This window comes from Bombina bombina, chromosome 4 (assembly GCF_027579735.1).
Source record: "Bombina bombina isolate aBomBom1 chromosome 4, aBomBom1.pri, whole genome shotgun sequence".
Taxonomy (NCBI): Eukaryota; Metazoa; Chordata; class Amphibia; order Anura; family Bombinatoridae; genus Bombina; species Bombina bombina.
The window spans coordinates 404,632,839-404,652,447 of record NC_069502.1 but is presented as its reverse complement, the minus strand read 5'-3'; the positions used below and the strand labels follow the sequence as shown (position 1 = coordinate 404,652,447).

At 38.9% G+C, this 19,609-nt stretch overlaps 1 protein-coding gene across 1 annotated transcript in view; it reads left to right on the top strand.

Moving 5' to 3' along the window:
- Positions 1-19,609, top strand: part of DLG1 (discs large MAGUK scaffold protein 1) — a gene marked incomplete in the record, with an annotated part of 930,518 nt that overhangs the window by 796,056 nt on the left and 114,853 nt on the right. Inside the window, 1 exon segment of the mRNA XM_053710194.1 lies at positions 7,477-7,518. Coding sequence (XP_053566169.1) covers positions 7,477-7,518 — 42 coding nt within the window.

The window sequence follows — 19,609 nt, the reverse complement described above, 5'->3', positions numbered from 1 at the left end:
ATTACCGCCCAAATATCTAGACTCACAGCAGAAACTAATCGAATCCTTCGTGTGGTCGCATCAACGACCGAGGGTTGCAAAAAAGAATCTATACCTCAGCAAAGAGAGGGGAGGCCTAGGGATCCCCAACTTAACAGCCTATTATAAGGCAGCACATTTGGCCAGAATTGTAGCTTGGAACCATTCTTCTCCCGCTAAGCCTTGGGTCCAGCTAGAGGCATCACTTCTACCAGAACATAATCTAGCAGAAATTTGCTGGATCCCAGAGAGACACAGACCGAAACAACACCAACCCAACTATTACATTACATCTACTCTGGGGGTCTGGGATAAGACCGTTAAAACTACTTCAAACACCTTCCGTGCAGTTTCCCCTTTAACCCCTCTACTCAACAACACCACTTTCATTACTCCAGATCTTATACACAGCTCACACCTATCGGCCCACCATACACCCTCTCCAGTATCTCGCCTCTTTCAAAATGGACAATTTCGATCACAGGCAGACCTGAATTCTGAATTTGGCCCTCCTTTCCACAGATGGTTCTCCTATTTTCAGATCAGACATGCCTTACTGACCTCACCACATAAGTCAATTCTAACAAGCTCATTGACACCATTCGAAGTACTGTGTACAACCCCCTCCCTCCTGAAATCCCATGTATCCCTGATTCATAAAATTCTGCAGAACACCCCCCCTGTACCCTCGCCCTCATACGTGACAAAATGGGAGAGAGAACTTAATGTGACATTTACTCAAAAACAGCTACTGAATATATTTTTATCGACAAAAAAATCTTCCATATCACCAGTGCTAGCCGAACGTAACTATAAAATTCTAATGCGCTGGTACCTCTCCCCCGTTAGGCTTCACAACATCTTTCCAGGGGCTTCGTCCCAATGCTGGAGGCATTGTGGGGAGATTGGATCCCTCACTCATATTTTCTGGCACTGCCCTCAGCTTAAGCATTACTGGCACACAGTGAATATACATATCAATCACACCCTCAGCTCAAACATTACCCTAAATCCCACTTTGGTTCTGCTTAACGATCTACCAAATCTTAACTGCCAATACCGAAAGAGACTATTGCAATGCATGCTAAATTGCGCTAAGCGCCTAATTCCTAGGTTCTGGAAAAAAACACAGGTACCCTCTCCACAAATGTGGATCCGCGAAGTTGGCCATGTCCTCTCATTAGAGAAAATACATTACAGTTTTCATGGTAAGGCTGATGATATCTCGAATGTCATATTCATATGGGATCAGGCGGATCTGAAGGAGCCTTCGGCCTCTCCACCTCCCCCCTAAGGGGATAACCCCATAGACTAACCTAACACAATTTCTAGCATTCTCTGACAGGTCCCAACCACAGTTTTCCTCCCCTTTTCTCCCCTCTCCCCTCCGCTGTTCTTGTTCATATTCATTTTCTTTCTTAGATAGTCATAAATACCTGCTGCACTGAGAGTATTTCGCCCTACTCAACAAATAGTAATGTGTATATCAGATGGTTAACTTTTTTCTACCCTAGTATTCATGGACTTCACCCATATCAAAAGACTTTAGCACTACAACTTTACCCCTACAGAAGGGGTTGTGTCATCTATGAAGTCCTATTGTTATTGTTACTATTGTTATTATTGTTATTATTGTTATTAATCCCTTGGTATCCATCTGATGTAGAATTCTTGCTACTCATATGTTTTTGTAAATTCGAAAATCAATAAAAAAGATTTAAAACAAAAAAACAAAGGGGTGCCATATAGCATGATTCCACATTCATAAATACTGTGTAATACAAGGAGAACACTTACACTTTCTGCTGGCACTAAGTGTTCAGTGCAAAAAGACAGGCTCATCTTCACAGCAACCAGCTAGCTGTGCTCCTTTCTGTTCTGTTGGTGAGTACACACCATGACATCTGGGAAACAATATTATGTCTGTTTATAGCAGAGACTTTTATATTCAGGTTCTGAATTTTTACTCGCTTATAATTGATTAGTGTTACTGCTTATAGGCTTAGGTCTTCTAATTATCCACCTTAGCATTGATTACAATTTTTTTTCATAGATTGGAATGTCTTTGAACAGAAAACAATAAATTACCCATGATTACATACATTGTGTTTTTGTATTGGAATAGTGGTGGATTGGAATGGACCAATATTAATAAAATGTTACATTTTACAGATCACAGTAAATATTGCACAATAAAACTTTAATTGTAAAATGGTTTATGATGAGAATATTAAATTTTCTTGATTTAAGAAGGGACTAGGCATAAAAACCCGTGACTGTGACACACCTTTTCCAGTGATAAGGCTTCTACCCTGATATACATTTTTTTCATAAAGCGTGTTTTTGTGCTATAATAGTGGTGTATTGGAATGGTGACCAATATTAATAAAATGTTTAGAGCTATACAGATCACAGTAAATATGGCAGAAATACAGTATGATGATTAACTTTAGTTATTAACTTGTTTAAAGAATATTCAATTTTCTTCTATGAATGTATGTATGAAGGGGCGGGACATAATGTTCTGTGGCTGGGACATGCCTTTTTACACTGAATAGGAGATTTCTACACTTTTTTTATTTTTTCTCTAGTCAGGATGGCCAGAAACCCTTGTTGCTCTGACAAATTGCTGACGGACATTTGGCCGACAGAATTCTATCCTATGGACATTTGGCCGACGGACAGAATGCCGAAGCATGTTCTGAGTTCGGCCAAGGGCAGATACGCTCCAGAGTGCTCTGTCCTAATAAGAGCCTTGGGCACCGCAACTGCCTCTGGGAACCTAGCCATGGGTCCCAGCCCGCACGTCTTGCAATTCTCTGTCTGGGAAATTATCTATCTATTGAATTTATCTATCAATCAAATCTATCTCGTGGTTGGACTGTTATCTGACGGCCAAATGTCCGTCGTCTAACAGTCCGGCCACGGAAACCCTTAGCTTTACATGATGCCTTACGCATCACCAAAGACGCTTTTTTATTTTTCTGATTACTATTTGGATATTGTTAGTGTTTTTGTGCTTTTGTGAAACATTTCTGGAATGTATCTCAGCATCTCTTTTTTTGTTACTTTTGCTTTACCATTTTTTAATTTGGAGCCTGATGATGTCACTGGCTGGCACGGTTTCTGGTCATACACATAGTATCAGCCTTTTTTAGATTTTTTATTACTCTGTTAAAGTTGTTGGCCGTAGATAACTTATTATTTCTGACATATGTAGTAGAATTCAGAGCAGTAAATCGCCCCACTTCCCCGGGAACAGCATAGTCGTCGTTTATCTTATTTCATATATGAGGGGCCATTTTAGGCTCCATTAATGTTGAACACCAGTCACTTTATGCAGCATATGCTTTCTTTCATCAGATGGTGAAAATATTCCCCTCCTGACCACTAGGAGGAGGCAGACAGCCCCCCAGGTTAAATTTGGACTTGTCCATCAATCCCCTGGGTTGTTACTAATTCAGATTCTTGGCATCATGCTCGCACTGCTTAGGATGGGCTCGTCTGCTGGAAACAAGTTGCTGCAGCTGAGGTAAGCTCAGTGGAGATAGGTGCTGAGTAGTAAGTACATGCACCTTACAAGCCCTCCAGCTATTAGTATTAATATGTACACATGATTCACATAGTCTCGGGACATGTAATAAACATCATATACCTTATACTAACCGTTTTTAGCACTTTTTATTAATATTATTATTATTTTTTTTTTATTTTTTTTTTTTATTTTTTTTTTTTGGAGGTTACTGTTGCTTTTAATTTAGCACAGTCAGCTTAGTGCTCTCAGAATATGCTACTTAGCTATGTACAGTATGTTTTATTTCACCTGTGCTTAGTTTCTGTTTGTTAACTTTGGGGTTATCTTTTAGCGTTTGCCGGTAGTGCAGGCGCACTAAGGGTTATTGTTTTTAGCGTGCCTTTTCTGTGTTATAAACTGTTCCTGTATTGCTGTAACGTGTTCAGCGTGTAGGAAGCTTCTCAGGACTGGTGGAGGTGGTTAGGCACTCTGATCTCCGAGCTTGGCTTTAATTTTGAGTTACAAATTTTATTTAACCCTTTATGCGCTGCCATATGCTATATAAGCCTTTTTATTGTTTTTACAGGTTTTTTTTTCATAACTTATTTGAACAGTACCTTATGTTTGTTTACGTTTTATGGGTTAATCAATGATACATTGTGCCTTTTTCTCCCCTTCGGGTTAACTATTTGTGTTTTGTATTCTGCCTATTTGCTTCTTTTTACTTAAAGGAACAGTCAACTACAAAATTGTAATTGTTTAAAAAGATAGATAATCCATAATAATAATAATATTACCCATAACCCAGTTTTGCACAGTCAACATGGTTATAATAATATAATTTTAACCTCTCTGATTACCTTGTATCTAATCCTCTTTTGATAGCCCCTGATCACATGGCTATTTATTTATTATCTATTGACTTTCATTTTACGCAATTAGTGCAGTGTCATCCTCCACCCACGGGCGTGAGCACAATATTATCTATATGGCCCACATGAACTAGCAGTCTTCTGTTGCGAAAAGCAAATAAAAAGCATTTGATAAGAGGCTGTTTGTAGTCGCTTAGTGACTTAGAAACAGTAAAAAAGTTAGAGGTTTAAATGTTATAAAGTATATTAATATTACAATGTTGGTTGTGCAAAGCTGGGGAATGGGTAGTAAAGGTGTTATCTATCTTTTTAAACAATAATAATTTTGGTGTTGACTGTCCCTTTAAGCCAATTCCTTACTGTAGCAATGAAGCAAACTGGTGCAGCTCAGGCCTTTGGTCAGCCATCTGATCAACTAGAAGGTAGATGCTCTGTTTATTTAACCCATTCTAGTTTTTGTTTGCTTTGTAAGGATTCTCAGGTGTGTCCCTCAGCTTGTACCTCATGTGCTGAGTCTTTTGCTTATACTAATCAGCGTTTTTCTGCACTTCAGAATGTGCTCGGGTTTATACACTATCAAAGTTGCTCCCAGGAGAGTTAATTTGAACTTTCTCCAAAACTTAAGGATTATACTCACTCTGCAATTAGTGAGGTTTTAGCTTGTTTACCTCCAGCTGTTAAGCACAGACGCTTGCAAGGATTTGAAGGTGGTCCTTTAGCTCATCAGGTCCTTAGGATTATCTACTCTGTTGACCATTTATTATAGGTTTTTTTCTGAGCATAGTTTCTCAGAGTTTCAGGGCCCTAATGCTGTGGCAGGGGATATGGCCTTTAATTTTTGGCTTTAGGATATTCATGCATTATTGATGGGGGGGGGGGGTAATTGCTTTAGAGGTAAAATATAGTACTGCTATTGTCAAGCAACTGGTTAATAGGATTGATTCATTTTTTAAGGCAGCTCCAAAGCAGCCTTCCTCTTGTCCTGTGCCTGTTTTGGTTTCTGGAGCTATTGCTAGGGAATGGCAAAAGCCAGGTAATCATTTTGTTCCATCTTCCAAGTTTAAATCTGTTTCCTCTCACTTCTGTTAAAACAGATATTTGAGAGACTGTTCCAAAGGTAGATGCAGCTATTTCCACTTTGGCCAGGTGTACTGCTATTTCTTTGGAGGATAGTTCCTCTTTTAAGGATCCTTTAGATAGGAAACTTGAAGGTTCTCATAGGCAATCCTTGCAGGTATTGTGTTTAAGCCTGAAGTCAGTGTAGCCTGTGTTGCTACTGCAACTGCTGTGTTGTGTGGCAGTCTCTCAGAACCTGTTTATGGAGAAAACCCTGTAGATGAGATTCTGGATCATATTAATCTCCTGAGGACAGCAATTTCCATTATTTGTAGTGCAGCAGTGGAAATTATTCACATCAATTCTGAGAATGCTGCATTAGCTGTTTTAGCTAGGCAAGCTTTGTGGCTTTTAAGTCTTTGTTTGATGATGTGGTTTACAAAACTACTGGAAACTCTGGTTCTTCAGTTGCTTCAGAGTCACAGTTGGAAAATCCCCTCAGACTCTTGTGGGGTTTTTCTGAGGTTCATAATCAATTTCCGTGACTTTGTCTCTGGCAAATCAGCGCAGACTGAAGCTGCAACAGGCATGTGCACTTCTGCAGCTAAATCCTCTTTATAATGTAGCCAGTGCATGGAAGTTGTGGGTCTCATGGTGGCTGCATCAGATGCAGTTCCATTTGCCAGATTTAATCTTCGGGCCCTCTAATTGTAGATTCTGCATCAATGGAATGGAGATCACGATCGTTTATCTCAGAGGATACTGTAAGATCACAAGGCAAAGCAGTCTTTGAATTGATGGTAGTCTCTGGTTCAGGGAGTCTCTCTTCATCCAGCTTGGGTTGCAATTTCCACAGATGTCAGTCTGTTAGGTTGGCATGCAGTCTGGGAGTGTCAGAGAGAGCAGGAGGCGAGGATACCAAAAAAATTTCTGGAACTCTGTTCAATCATTAGAATTCTCCAGAGTTGGACCAACCTCAGACACAAATGTTTTTTGAGATCATGGAGGAATTCATATCTCCTTAGAGATAAGTGAAGTGTCCCGCATCATCATTTGGGCAGAACACTATCAATGCAGTATTTTTGCCATTAACAAATAAAGAATTCAATCAATTGTACAATGCGTGGTGGCATTCCGGAACCAATTCTTGCACTTGGCAATAGTATAGACATTTTCTAAACGTTTAGGTAGATTGACACACACACTTGGTCTGAATTATATTTAACTGTTATTACAATCTTTTATTTTGTTCTTTCCATCTTAAAGGGGCAGTAATGTCAACATTAAACTTTCCTGATCCAGACAGAGCAGACAATATTCATTTTAATTTTCCAATATTATTTAATTTGCTTTGTTCACTTGATATTCTTTGTTGAAAAGCATATATTATATGCTCAGTAGCAGCAATGCACTACTGGGAGCTAACTGGTTATTGGTGGCTGTATATATATTACATTACTGCTTCTTCAACAAAGGGTACAAACAGAGTGAAGCAAATTTTATAATAGAGTTTGGGAAGTTGTTTAAAATTATATGCTCTGTCTCAATCATAAAGGAAAAAAACTTTTTCATGTCCCTTTAATTTCAACTAAATAATTCTTAGATAACTGCTTTCACAATAAAGCAGTTTTTCTATGTCAACCACCTGTAACTGTAACATCCCAGAATCCCTAAGGAGAAATGTATTAACCACGTTAACCAAAACATAAAAAAAAAATCTAGTGTGTTTTTCTGCAGTTTGTCTCACTGTTTCTAATAAATTTGTATTCACTGTTAACAATTTCACAGTTTTAGCAGCTCAATGAAAAGGCATCCTTTCCATCTAATTGTCAAACTTTCCTTTTACATTTTTGTTTCTCTTGATTATAGAATCTAAAAAAATAGAACACAGTAACATTTTCCTTTATCACTTTTATTTTATTTTTGTCAAACTGTTAACAATATCTTATTTTTTTACGTTTTTTTCTGTGATGTTATATTTGTATGTCTCACATCTTCCATTGTGTTGCATTTCAGAACATGTAACTTCTAATGCCAGCGATAGTGAAAGTAGTTACCGTAAGTCTTTTTCACTCTTTATTAACTCATGTTTGTTTTCTGACACTAAATTGTTTTTTTAAATAAATAGATTAATTGGATCTTTTCAGCGCTATGATAAATAAGATGTACAATTTGACATTTGAAATTGAACAGTTGTGACCTTTATTATTCTATTATTTTACTTTTTTTTTCTTTAATTTTTTAATATACTTTTCTCTTTTTTAATGGTAAAATCAAAGAAACACAAAGTTTCCAATTCATATACATATGTTTTTCTTTTTCTGCTAACATGAAAGTAATCTTGATTACAGATGAGTATGGATGCTCACAAGGTTTATTGTACAATCTTATTTTATTGACGACATATATACTTTGAAACCTTAAATAAACGTATCAAGATAAAGTCCAAATTTTTGCTGTGATAATTGTAACTGCAGTGCCTTTAGGTATATTTGTCATTAAAATAATCATGTTTGCATATTGGAAATTGTTTCCTATTATTTTTGACACCAACAGTTTTCATAGAGCTATTCCTTGAAGATTGTATAAAAAAGATGGTTTTCAAAGTATATTCTGTCACAGGATCGTCTGCATGTATTTGGATTAATTTGTGTTCACAACTGCATGTTGCTTCGTCTTGGATGCCTCATTAAACTGAATGTAAACGTACTCATTTTCTCATTGTACTTGAATAACCTAGAAACTTAAAGGAACACTGAACCCAATTATTTTTTTTATTTTTTTATTTTTATTATTTTTTTTTGTGATTCAGTTAGAGCATGCACTTTTAAGCAACTTTCTAATTTACTCCTATTATCAATTTTTATGCGTTCTCTTGCTATCTTTATTTGAAAAAGAAGGCATCTAAGCTAAGGAGCCAGCCAATTTTTGGTTGAGGACCCTGGACATCACTTGTTTATGGGTGGGTGAATGTATCCACCAATCAGCAAGAACAACCCAAGTTGTTCACCAAAAATGGTCCGGCTTCTAAACTTACATTCTTGCTTTTTAAATAAAGATACCAAGAGAATGAAATTACATGCTCTCTGAATCACAAAAGAAAAAATTGGATTCAGTGTCCCTTTAATGGCAACATAAGTCTTATGAGAATATAATGCTATGTAAGTTAGAGATGCAAATGTGTGATCCTGTTAATTATTGTAATTATGACCTATTCTAACAACTTCAGAACTTTTCTAAGCACCACAGCTTTGGCTTTTTTTGTTAATGGTGGTACATGTTATCTAGTTTGATTATGAATGTTTGGTCACCATTTTTAATCTAATAACAAATAGATAAAGCACTAGATATTAGACACAGTACACATATCAATGACCGTAAACAATTTCACATCATATTTTACTGTACAAGGTTGGCAGATTCTATTTTATTTATATAAAGTGAAATATTTATACCTTTGTCTATATATGTCAGTATGTCTTGTTAACTTATAAGTAGCAGCACAAAATAAATGCCTGTCAGAAAATAACTGAAGCTAAATATGTTGGCAGGTCTGAGGTCACTCTTACTAGGACATAAGTAGTTGATTTCCAAAATGTTCTGGTTATTTTACAATTTTGATGCTGACACCTTTTTTTGAAGTTTTCTCATCTATAGTTACAAAGCATGAATGACTTCCCATTGCACGTGCTAATCCTAATTTATTCTGTACCTGCCGTTTTCTGCTTCATCATTTAATCAAATAATTATTCTGTTGCAACACGTACGCGCCACTTTTAATGCAAGTGCGTCAATTAACCCATGCATGGTTTATGTTGCTATCCCCTTTTCTCAGACATTTAGTGTCAATATAAAATGGCTGGATTGAAAACCACTTTATCATTCTATCTGGATTTCATGTTTAATACCAAAAACCCACTTGGAGTTAGTAAAAACATAATTCCCCTCCCACTTCCTCCCACTGTCATTTATATTTCATCCAAGGTAATGTAGCTTCGCTCCGGCCTGTTTTCTTATCTCTCCTTACCTTTGGCCCTTCTAACTTTAGTGTTCCTTGTGGAGTGTACTGGCTTGTGCTTCTTGGAGTAGAAGTATACAGTGTATATATATGTGTATGTATATATATATATATATATATATATATATATATATATATATGTGTGTGTGTGTGTCTATATATATATATGTGTGTGTGTGTGTGTGTGTGTGTGTGTGTGTGTGTCTATATATATATATATATATATATGTGTGTGTGTCTATATATATATATATATGTGTGTTTGTGTGTGTGTGTCTATATATATATATATATATATGTGTGTGTGTGTGTCTATATATATATATATATATATATATCACACAAACACACACTCTCTTTATCCAGGCTTTGGCATAACAACGTATGCATATACTTTTGTAAAACCAGCCTTATTAAAGCATTTAGTTAGCTGCTGCCATTCCTCCTCTTATGTTCCATAACCCTTTTAAAAAAAACACCTGACTCAAAATTTAATTTGCCATAAAATTATACACTTATTTATTTTGCTTGCATTTTCTGTAACTTAATACAGTATATTGTGGCTGGTGTGCATCCTGCAGAATCAACATTTTACACAGTGATTCCATGTTCATTGTAGCTCATTTATTTACGTCCTTAACTGGTTAGTCACACAGGAGATATGTTTTACAATGCTCAAGGCTTTTTTAGACATATGTTTCCGGACTGCCAAACAATGCAAACTTTGCATATTTGTGGATATGCAATGTGAATAAAAAAAAACGTACATTTCTTATTTAAGTTTATGGTTATTGTCCCGGTACTATTGTCTCAGATGGATCTATTCAAAGTGGTTTCCCTTTTACTGAGGATAAGCCTTGGCGGGGTATTGGGTTTTCTAATCCTAGTTTGCCAAAACTTAATTTGATTCCCTAGTTAATGCTGCTTTGCAGACATATATTCCTATAGTTTTTAATATAATCTGAGGTATGATCATAAATTTCCCTTGAAGATTCTCATGAAAAATGTGTATTTAAAATTGCCGGCATGCATTTTCTTTTAGGGATAGACACTATATGGGTTATCTTTTGCTTCCATGATTTTCCACCTCTTTCATGAACTGTAACACGTTTAAGAGGCTCTTATAGCCATTTATCATTATGAACAGGAGTTTGCTCTACTTAGAAGTTATGAGTGTTCTGTATAAGCTGTTTAATGCTGTTTAATACTGAAAATGGTTCACTATTTCTGTTTTAAATAATTATCACAGCCATACATGTACTCTCTTCCTTATCCTTCCTTATCCAGGATTTACTTTTTTATTATTTTTCTGTTTCGTAAATTTGAGATTTTTTTTCTAAAATAAATGCACCATATTTACTGTTTATGGAAGAATACTGGTATTTCTTTCAAAGGATAATTTATTCTTGAAATATTTTATAGATAAATGAAGCTGCATCAGACTTTAAAAAGGTTTGTAAATTCGAGTACCTTATTCTATCCATCACCTATTTCAGTTGTGCGTATAGCTTGCACTTTAAAATAATTCCCTTAATAATCTATTCTGTATAGTCCTGCATCTTAAGGCCAAGTTTTCTAGTTTATCCTCTGCATTCTTTGAGGACAGTGTTATCTAGCGATTGACTGGAAACAAACAACATGTGTAAGGATTTCCATTTCAAAATAAAGACTCCATATTTATTTATTCTTTCGTTTGTTTCCAAATCAGTTCTGGACTACATTTGATGTAAAGAACTTCAAACTTTTTCCAAAACCCAGGTCACGCCACATTTCTCAGGTTTGTAGTGGGAATGCATAATTTCCTGTTTGTGGATATTTTGGATTAACCACATTTTTGAGGGTCATCAATGTTTTTTGTTTGTTTTTTTCTGGCAAAAAAACTTCTTTATTGATTTTTGTTTTGGGATTATCTTGAGTATTGGGTTAGTCTCACTACGGTGATGATGTTTCTTCTAACTTTTACTATTGCCAAGTTAATTTTGTTACATCTATCCCGTTATGCCTATTTAAATGATAATTCCACAAATATGTATTGGAGGGATTCACTTATCTTACTAGTAGTTGCTGATGGTGGTTACGACACATGCTCCAGTAGAAGCGATCAAGGCAGTGATCACATTAGTAGACTTGTTCTGAAATTAAATCAAGTCATAGATCAGAAGGATGTTTATTCCCATTTGTCCAGTCAGTTTACATTGCTCTTATTTGCTCTGGAACTTTTTACACAGTCAACATTATTACTTTCTTTTTCTTTCTTTCTAATTAAAGTCCTAACGATTTCTTGATGGTCCTTGTGGTTTTTGATCTCTTATATGAACAGAATACATGTAAAGATATAGGTGCTGGCAACAATTTTTTAGATTTTTGTGGTAAAAGATATATATATATATGAATCCTGCCTAGTGAGATAAACATCTTTTAAGATAAAATTTGAGGTTTTAATTTTTATTTCTCCTGTTAAGTGTGGTCAGTCCACGGGTCATCATTACTTCTGGGATATTATCTCCTCCCCTACAGGAAGTGCAAGAGGATTCACCCAGCAGAGCTGCTATATAGCTCCTCCCCTCTACGTCACCTCCAGTCATTCTCTTGCACCCAACGAATAGATAGGATGTGTGAGAGGACTGTGGTGATTTAATTAGTTTATTACCTTCAATCAAAAGTTTGTTATTTTATAATAGCACCGGAGTGTGTTATTCATTCTCTGGTAGAATTTGAAGAAGAATCTACCTGAGTTTTTTCTATGATTTTAGCCGGAGTAGTTAAGATCATATTGCTGTTTCTCGGCCATCTGAGGAGAGGTAAACTTCAGATCAGGGGACAGCGGGCAGATTAATCTGCAAAGAGGTATGTAGCAGTTTGTTATTTTCTGACATGGAATTGATGAGAAAATCCTGCCATACCGTTATAATGTAAACTCAGCCTTAAATGCAGTAGATGTAGCTGGTATCAGGCTGTCATGTATGTATATTTTACACTTCAGTATTCTGGGGAATGGTACTTCACTGGATTTATACTGTATGCATAGACTTAACCTAATTTGCAGGGACTTGCAATAGGTTTTAAATAACAATTAATTTATTGAGGTTAAACGTTTTTTCTCCAACATAGGTGTGTCCGGTCCACGGCGTCATCCTTACTTGTGGGATATTCTCTTCCCCAACAGGAAATGGCAAAGAGCCCAGCAAAGCTGGTCACATGATCCCTCCTAGGCTCCGCCTACCCCAGTCATTCTCTTTGCCGTTGTACAGGCAACATCTCCACGGAGATGGCTTAGAGTTTTTTTAGTGTTTAACTGTAGTTTTTATTATTCAATCAAGAGTTTGTTATTTTGAAATAGTGCTGGTATGTACTATTTACTCAGAAACAGAAAAGAGATGAAGATTTCTGTTTGTATGAGGAAAATGATTTTAGCAACCGTCACTAAAATCCATGGCTGTTCCACACAGGACTGTTGAGAGCAATTAACTTCAGTTGGGGGAACAGTGAGCAGTCTCTTGCTGCTTGAGGTATGACACATTCTAACAAGACGATGTAATGCTGGAAGCTGTCATTTTCCCTCTGGGATCCGGTAAGCCATGTTTATTACGATTGTAAATAAGGGCTTCAAAAAGGGCTTATTAAGACTGTTGACTTTTTTTGGGCTAAATCGATTGATTATTAAAACATATTTAGCCTTGAGGAATCATTTTATCTGGGTATTTTGATATAATAATATCGGCAGGCACTGTTTTAGACACCTTATTCTTTGGGGCTTTCCCAAAGCATAGGCAGAGCCTCATTTTCGCGCCGGTGTTGCGCACTTGTTTTTGAGAGGCATGGCATGCAGTCGCATGTGAGAGGAGCTCTGATACTTAGAAAAGACTTTCTGAAGGCGTCATTTGGTATCGTATTCCCCTTGGGGCTTGGTTGGGTCTCAGCAAAGCAGATACCAGGGACTGTAAAGGGGTTAAAGTTCAAAACGGCTCCGGTTCCGTTATTTTAAGGGTTAAAGCTTCCAAATTTGGTGTGCAATACTTTTAAGGCTTTAAGACACTGTGGTGAAAATTTGGTGAATTTTGAACAATTCCTTCATGTTTTTTCGCATTTGCAGTAATAAAGTGTGTTCAGTTTAAAATTTAAAGTGACAGTAACGGTTTTATTTTAAAACGTTTTTTTGTACTTGTTATCAAGTTTATGCCTGTTTAACATGTCTGAACTACCAGATAGACTGTGTTCTGAATGTGGGGAAGCCAGAATTCCTATTCATTTAAATAAATGTGATTTATGTGACAATGACAATGATGCCCAAGATGATTCCTCAAGTGAGGGGAGTAAGCATGGTACTGCATCATTCCCTCCTTCGTCTACACGAGTCTTGCCCACTCAGGAGGCCCCTAGTACATCTAGCGCGCCAATACTCCTTACTATGCAACAATTAACGGCTGTAATGGATAATTCTGTCAAAAACATTTTAGCCAAAATGAACACTTATCAGCGTAAGCGCGACTGCTCTGTTTTAGATACTGAAGAGCATGACGACGCTGATATTAATATTTCTGAAGGGCCCCTAACTCAGTCTGATGGGGCCAGGGAGGTTTTGTCTGAGGGAGAAATTACTGATTCAGGGAACATTTCTCAACAAGCTGAACCTGATGTGATTGCATTTAAATTTAAGTTGGAACATCTCCGCATTCTGCTTAAGGAGGTATTATCCACTCTGGATGATTGTGACAAGTTGGTCATCCCAGAGAAACTATGTAAAATGGACAAGTTCCTAGAGGTGCCGGGGCTCCCAGAAGCTTTTCCTATACCCAAGCGGGTGGCGGACATTGTTAATAAAGAATGGGAAAGGCCCGGTATTCCTTTCGTCCCTCCCCCCATATTTAAAAAATTGTTTCCTATGGTCGACCCCAGAAAGGACTTATGGCAGACAGTCCCCAAGGTCGAGGGAGCGGTTTCCACTTTAAACAAACGCACCACTATACCCATAGAGGATAGTTGTGCTTTCAAAGATCCTATGGATAAAAAATTAGAAGGTTTGCTTAAAAAGATGTTTGTTCAGCAGGGTTACCTTCTACAACCAATTTCATGCATTGTCCCTGTCGCTACAGCCGCATGTTTCTGGTTCGATGAGCTGATAAAGGCGGTCGACAGTGATTCTCCTCCTTATGAGGAGATTATGGACAGAATCAATGCTCTCAAATTGGCTAATTCTTTCACCCTAGACGCCACTTTGCAATTGGCTAGGTTAGCGGCTAAGAATTCTGGGTTTGCTATTGTGGCGCGCAGAGCGCTTTGGTTGAAATCTTGGTCGGCTGATGCGTCTTCCAAGAACAAGCTACTTATCATTCCTTTCAAGGGGAAAACGCTGTTTGGCCCTGACTTGAAAGAGATTATCTCGGATATCACTGGGGGTAAGGGCCACGCCCTTCCTCAGGATCGGCCTTTCAAGGCAAAAAATAAACCTAATTTTCGTCCCTTTCGTAGAAACGGACCAGCCCAAAGTGCTACGTCCTCTAAGCAAGAGGGTAATACTTCTCAAGCCAAGCCAGCTTGGAGACCAATGCAAGGCTGGAACAAGGGAAAGCAGGCCAAGAAACCTGCCACTGCTACCAAGACAGCATGAAATGTTGGCCCCCGATCCGGGACCGGATCTGGTGGGGGGCAGACTCTCTCTCTTCGCTCAGGCTTGGGCAAGAGATGTTCTGGATCCTTGGGCGCTAGAAATAGTCTCCCAAGGTTATCTTCTGGAATTCAAGGGACTTCCCCCAAGGGGGAGGTTCCACAGGTCTCAGTTGTCTTCAGACCACATAAAAAGACAGGCATTCTTACATTGTGTAGAAGACCTGTTAAAAATGGAGTGATTCATCCCGTTCCATTAAGAGAACAAGGGATGGGGTTCTACTCCAATCTGTTTATAGTTCCCAAAAAAGAGGGAACGTTCAGACCAATCTTAGATCTCAAGATCTTAAACAAGTTTCTCAAGGTTCCATCGTTCAAGATGGAAACCATTCGAAACTATTCTTCCTTCCATCCAGGAAGGTCAATTCATGACCACGGTGGATTTAAAGGATGCGTATCTACATATTCCTATCCACAAGGAACATCATCGGTTCCTGAGGTTCGCATTCCTGGACAAACATTACCAGTTCGTGGCGCTTCCTTTCGGATTAGCCACTGCTCCAAGGATTTTCACAAAGGTACTAGGGTCCCTTCTAGCTGTGCTAAGACCAAGGGGCATTGCTGTAGTACCTTACTTGGACGACATTCTGATTCAAGCGTCGTCCCTTCCTCAAGCAAAGGCTCACACGGACATTGTCCTGGCCTTTCTCAGATCTCACGGATGGAAAGTGAACGTGGAAAAGAGTTCTCTATCTCCGTCAACAAGGGTTCCCTTCTTGGGAACAATAATAGACTCCTTAGAAATGAGGATTTTTCTGACAGAGGCCAGAAAAACAAAACTTCTAGACTCTTGTCGGATACTTCATTCCGTTCCTCTTCCTTCCATAGCTCAGTGCATGGAAGTGATCGGGTTGATGGTAGCGGCAATGGACATAGTTCCTTTTGCACGCATTCATCTAAGACCATTACAACTGTGCATGCTCAGTCAGTGGAATGGGGACTATACAGACTTGTCTCCGAAGATACAAGTAAATCAGAGGACCAGAGACTCACTCCGTTGGTGGCTGTCCCTGGACAACCTGTCACGAGGGATGACATTCCGCAGACCAGAGTGGGTCATTGTCACGACCGACGCCAGTCTGATGGGCTGGGGCGCGGTCTGGGGATCCCTGAAAGCTCAGGGTCTTTGGTCTCGGGAAGAATCTCTTCTACCGATAAATATTCTGGAACTGAGAGCGATATTCAATGCTCTCAAGGCTTGGCCTCAGCTAGCGAGGGCCAAGTTCATACGGTTTCAATCAGACAACATGACAACTGTTGCGTACGTCAACCATCAGGGGGGAACAAGGAGTTCCCTGGCGATGGAAGAAGTGACCAAAATCATTCTATGGGCGGAGTCTCACTCCTGCCACCTGTCTGCTATCCACATCCCAGGAGTGGAAAATTGGGAAGCGGATTTTCTGAGTCGTCAGACATTGCATCCGGGGGAGTGGGAACTCCATCCGGAAATCTTTGCCCAAGTCACTCAGCTGTGGGGCATTCCAGACATGGATCTGATGGCCTCTCGTCAGAACTTCAAAGTTCCTTGCTACGGGTCCAGATCCAGGGATCCCAAGGCGGCTCTAGTGGATGCACTAGTAGCACCTTGGACCTTCAAACTAGCTTATGTGTTCCCGCCGTTTCCTCTCATCCCCAGGCTGGTAGCCAGGATCAATCAGGAGAGGGCGTCGGTGATCTTGATAGCTCCTGCGTGGCCACGCAGGACTTGGTACGCAGATCTGGTGAATATGTCATCGGCTCCTCCTTGGAAGCTACCTTTGAGACGAGACCTTCTTGTTCAGGGTCCGTTCGAACATCCGAATCTGGTTTCACTCCAGCTGACTGCTTGGAGATTGAACGCTTGATCTTATCGAAGCGAGGATTCTCAGATTCTGTTATCGATACTCTTGTTCAGGCCAGAAAGCCTGTAACTAGAAAGATTTACCACAAAATTTGGAAAAAATATATCTGTTGGTGTGAATCTAAAGGATTCCCTTGGGACAAGGTTAAGATTCCTAGGATTCTATCCTTCCTTCAAGAAGGATTGGAAAAAGGATTATCTGCAAGTTCCCTGAAGGGACAGATTTCTGCCTTGTCTGTGTTACTTCACAAAAAGCTGGCCGCTGTGCCAGATGTTCAAGCCTTTGTTCAGGCTCTGGTTAGAATTAAGCCTGTTTACAAACCTTTGACTCCTCCTTGGAGTCTCAATTTAGTTCTTTCAGTTCTTCAGGGGGTTCCGTTTGAACCCTTGCATTCCGTTGATATTAAGTTATTATCTTGGAAAGTTTTGTTTTTAGTTGCAATTTCTTCTGCTAGAAGAGTTTCAGAATTATCTGCTCTGCAGTGTTCTCCTCCTTATCTGGTGTTCCATGCAGATAAGGTGGTTTTACGTACTAAACCTGGTTTTCTTCCAAAAGTTGTTTCTAACAAAAACATTAACCAGGAGATTATCGTACCTTCTCTGTGTCCGAAACCAGTTTCAAAGAAGGAACGTTTGTTGCACAATTTGGATGTTGTTCGCGCTCTAAAATTCTATTTAGATGCTACAAAGGATTTTAGACAAACATCTTCCTTGTTTGTTGTTTATTCCGGTAAAAGGAGAGGTCAAAAAGCAACTTCTACCTCTCTCTCTTTTTGGATTAAAAGCATCATCAGATTGGCTTACGAGACTGCCGGACGGCAGCCTCCCGAAAGAATCACAGCTCATTCCACTAGGGCTGTGGCTTCCACATGGGCCTTCAAGAACGAGGCTTCTGTTGATCAGATATGTAGGGCAGCGACTTGGTCTTCACTGCACACTTTTACCAAATTTTACAAGTTTGATACTTTTGCTTCTTCTGAGGCTATTTTTGGGAGAAAGGTTTTGCAAGCCGTGGTGCCTTCCATTTAGGTGACCTGATTTGCTCCCTCCCTTCATCCGTGTCCTAAAGCTTTGGTATTGGTTCCCACAAGTAAGGATGACGCCGTGGACCGGACACACCTATGTTGGAGAAAACAGAATTTATGTTTACCTGATAAATTACTTTCTCCAACGGTGTGTCCGGTCCACGGCCCGCCCTGGTTTTTTTAATCAGGTCCGATAATTTATTTTCTTTAACTACAGTCACCACGGTACCATATGGTTTCTCCTATGCAAATATTCCTCCTTAACGTCGGTCGAATGACTGGGGTAGGCGGAGCCTAGGAGGGATCATGTGACCAGCTTTGCTGGGCTCTTTGCCATTTCCTGTTGGGGAAGAGAATATCCCACAAGTAAGGATGACGCCGTGGACCGGACACACCGTTGGAGAAAGTAATTTATCAGGTAAACATAAATTCTGTTTTTGCTGGCATGTAAAAACGTTTATTTCTCTGAGGTACTGGGTGAAAATATGTTTTGGGCACTATTTTTTCCACTTGGCAATAGTTTTGTTTAAATTAAAGCAGTTCACTGATCTCTCTCACTGTTATGTGTGAGGGGGAGGGGCCATTTTTGGCGCTTTTACTACGCATCAAAAAACTCAGTCAGAGGTTCATTTTCTTCCTGCATGATCCGGTTCATCTCTACAGAACTCAGGGATCTCCAAAGCCTTTTTTGAGGGAGGTAATCATTCACAGCAGAGCTGTGAAGATTGTAGTTGACTGTGATAAAAAACGTTTATTTGTGTATTTTTTCTGCTGCCAGAGTTAGTTATCCTTTGCTAATGGGAACAATCCTTTGCTAAAATGGTATATTTCTTACAAAGATTTGATGCTATAATTTAATTATTTTCAACTGTCATAATTTTTTCTGTGCTTCTTATAGGCACAGTTCGTTTTCATATTATTGTAAATTACTTGAAAAAGCATTTCCAAGTTGCTAGTTAATTGCTAGTGTGTTAAACATGTCTGATTCAGAGGAAGATACATGTGCTATATGTGCTAATGCCAAAGTGGAGCCCAATAGAAATTTATGTACTAACTGTATTGATGCTACTTTAAATAAAAGTCAATCTGTACAAATTGAACATATTTCACCAGACAACGAGGGGAGAGTTATGCCGACTAACTCGCCTCACGTGTCAGTACCTGCATCTCCCGCTCGGGAGGTGCGTGATATTGTAGCGCCGAGTACATCTGGGCGGCCATTTCAAATCACATTACAGGATATGGCTACTGTTATGACTGAAGTTTTGGCTAAATTACCAGAACTTAGAGGCAAGCGTGATCACTCTGGGGTGAGAACAGAGTGCGCTGATAATATTAGGGCCATGTCAGACACTGCGTCACAGGTGGCAGAACATGAGGACGGAGAACTTCATTCTGTGGGTGACGGTTCTGATCCAAACAGACTGGATTCAGATATTTCAAATTTTAAATTTAAGCTGGAAAACCTCCGTGTATTACTAGGGGAGGTGTTAGCGGCTCTGAATGATTGTAACACAGTTGCAATACCAGAGAAAATGTGTAGGTTGGATAAATATTTTGCGGTACCGGCGAGTACTGATGTTTTTCCTATACCTAAGAGAC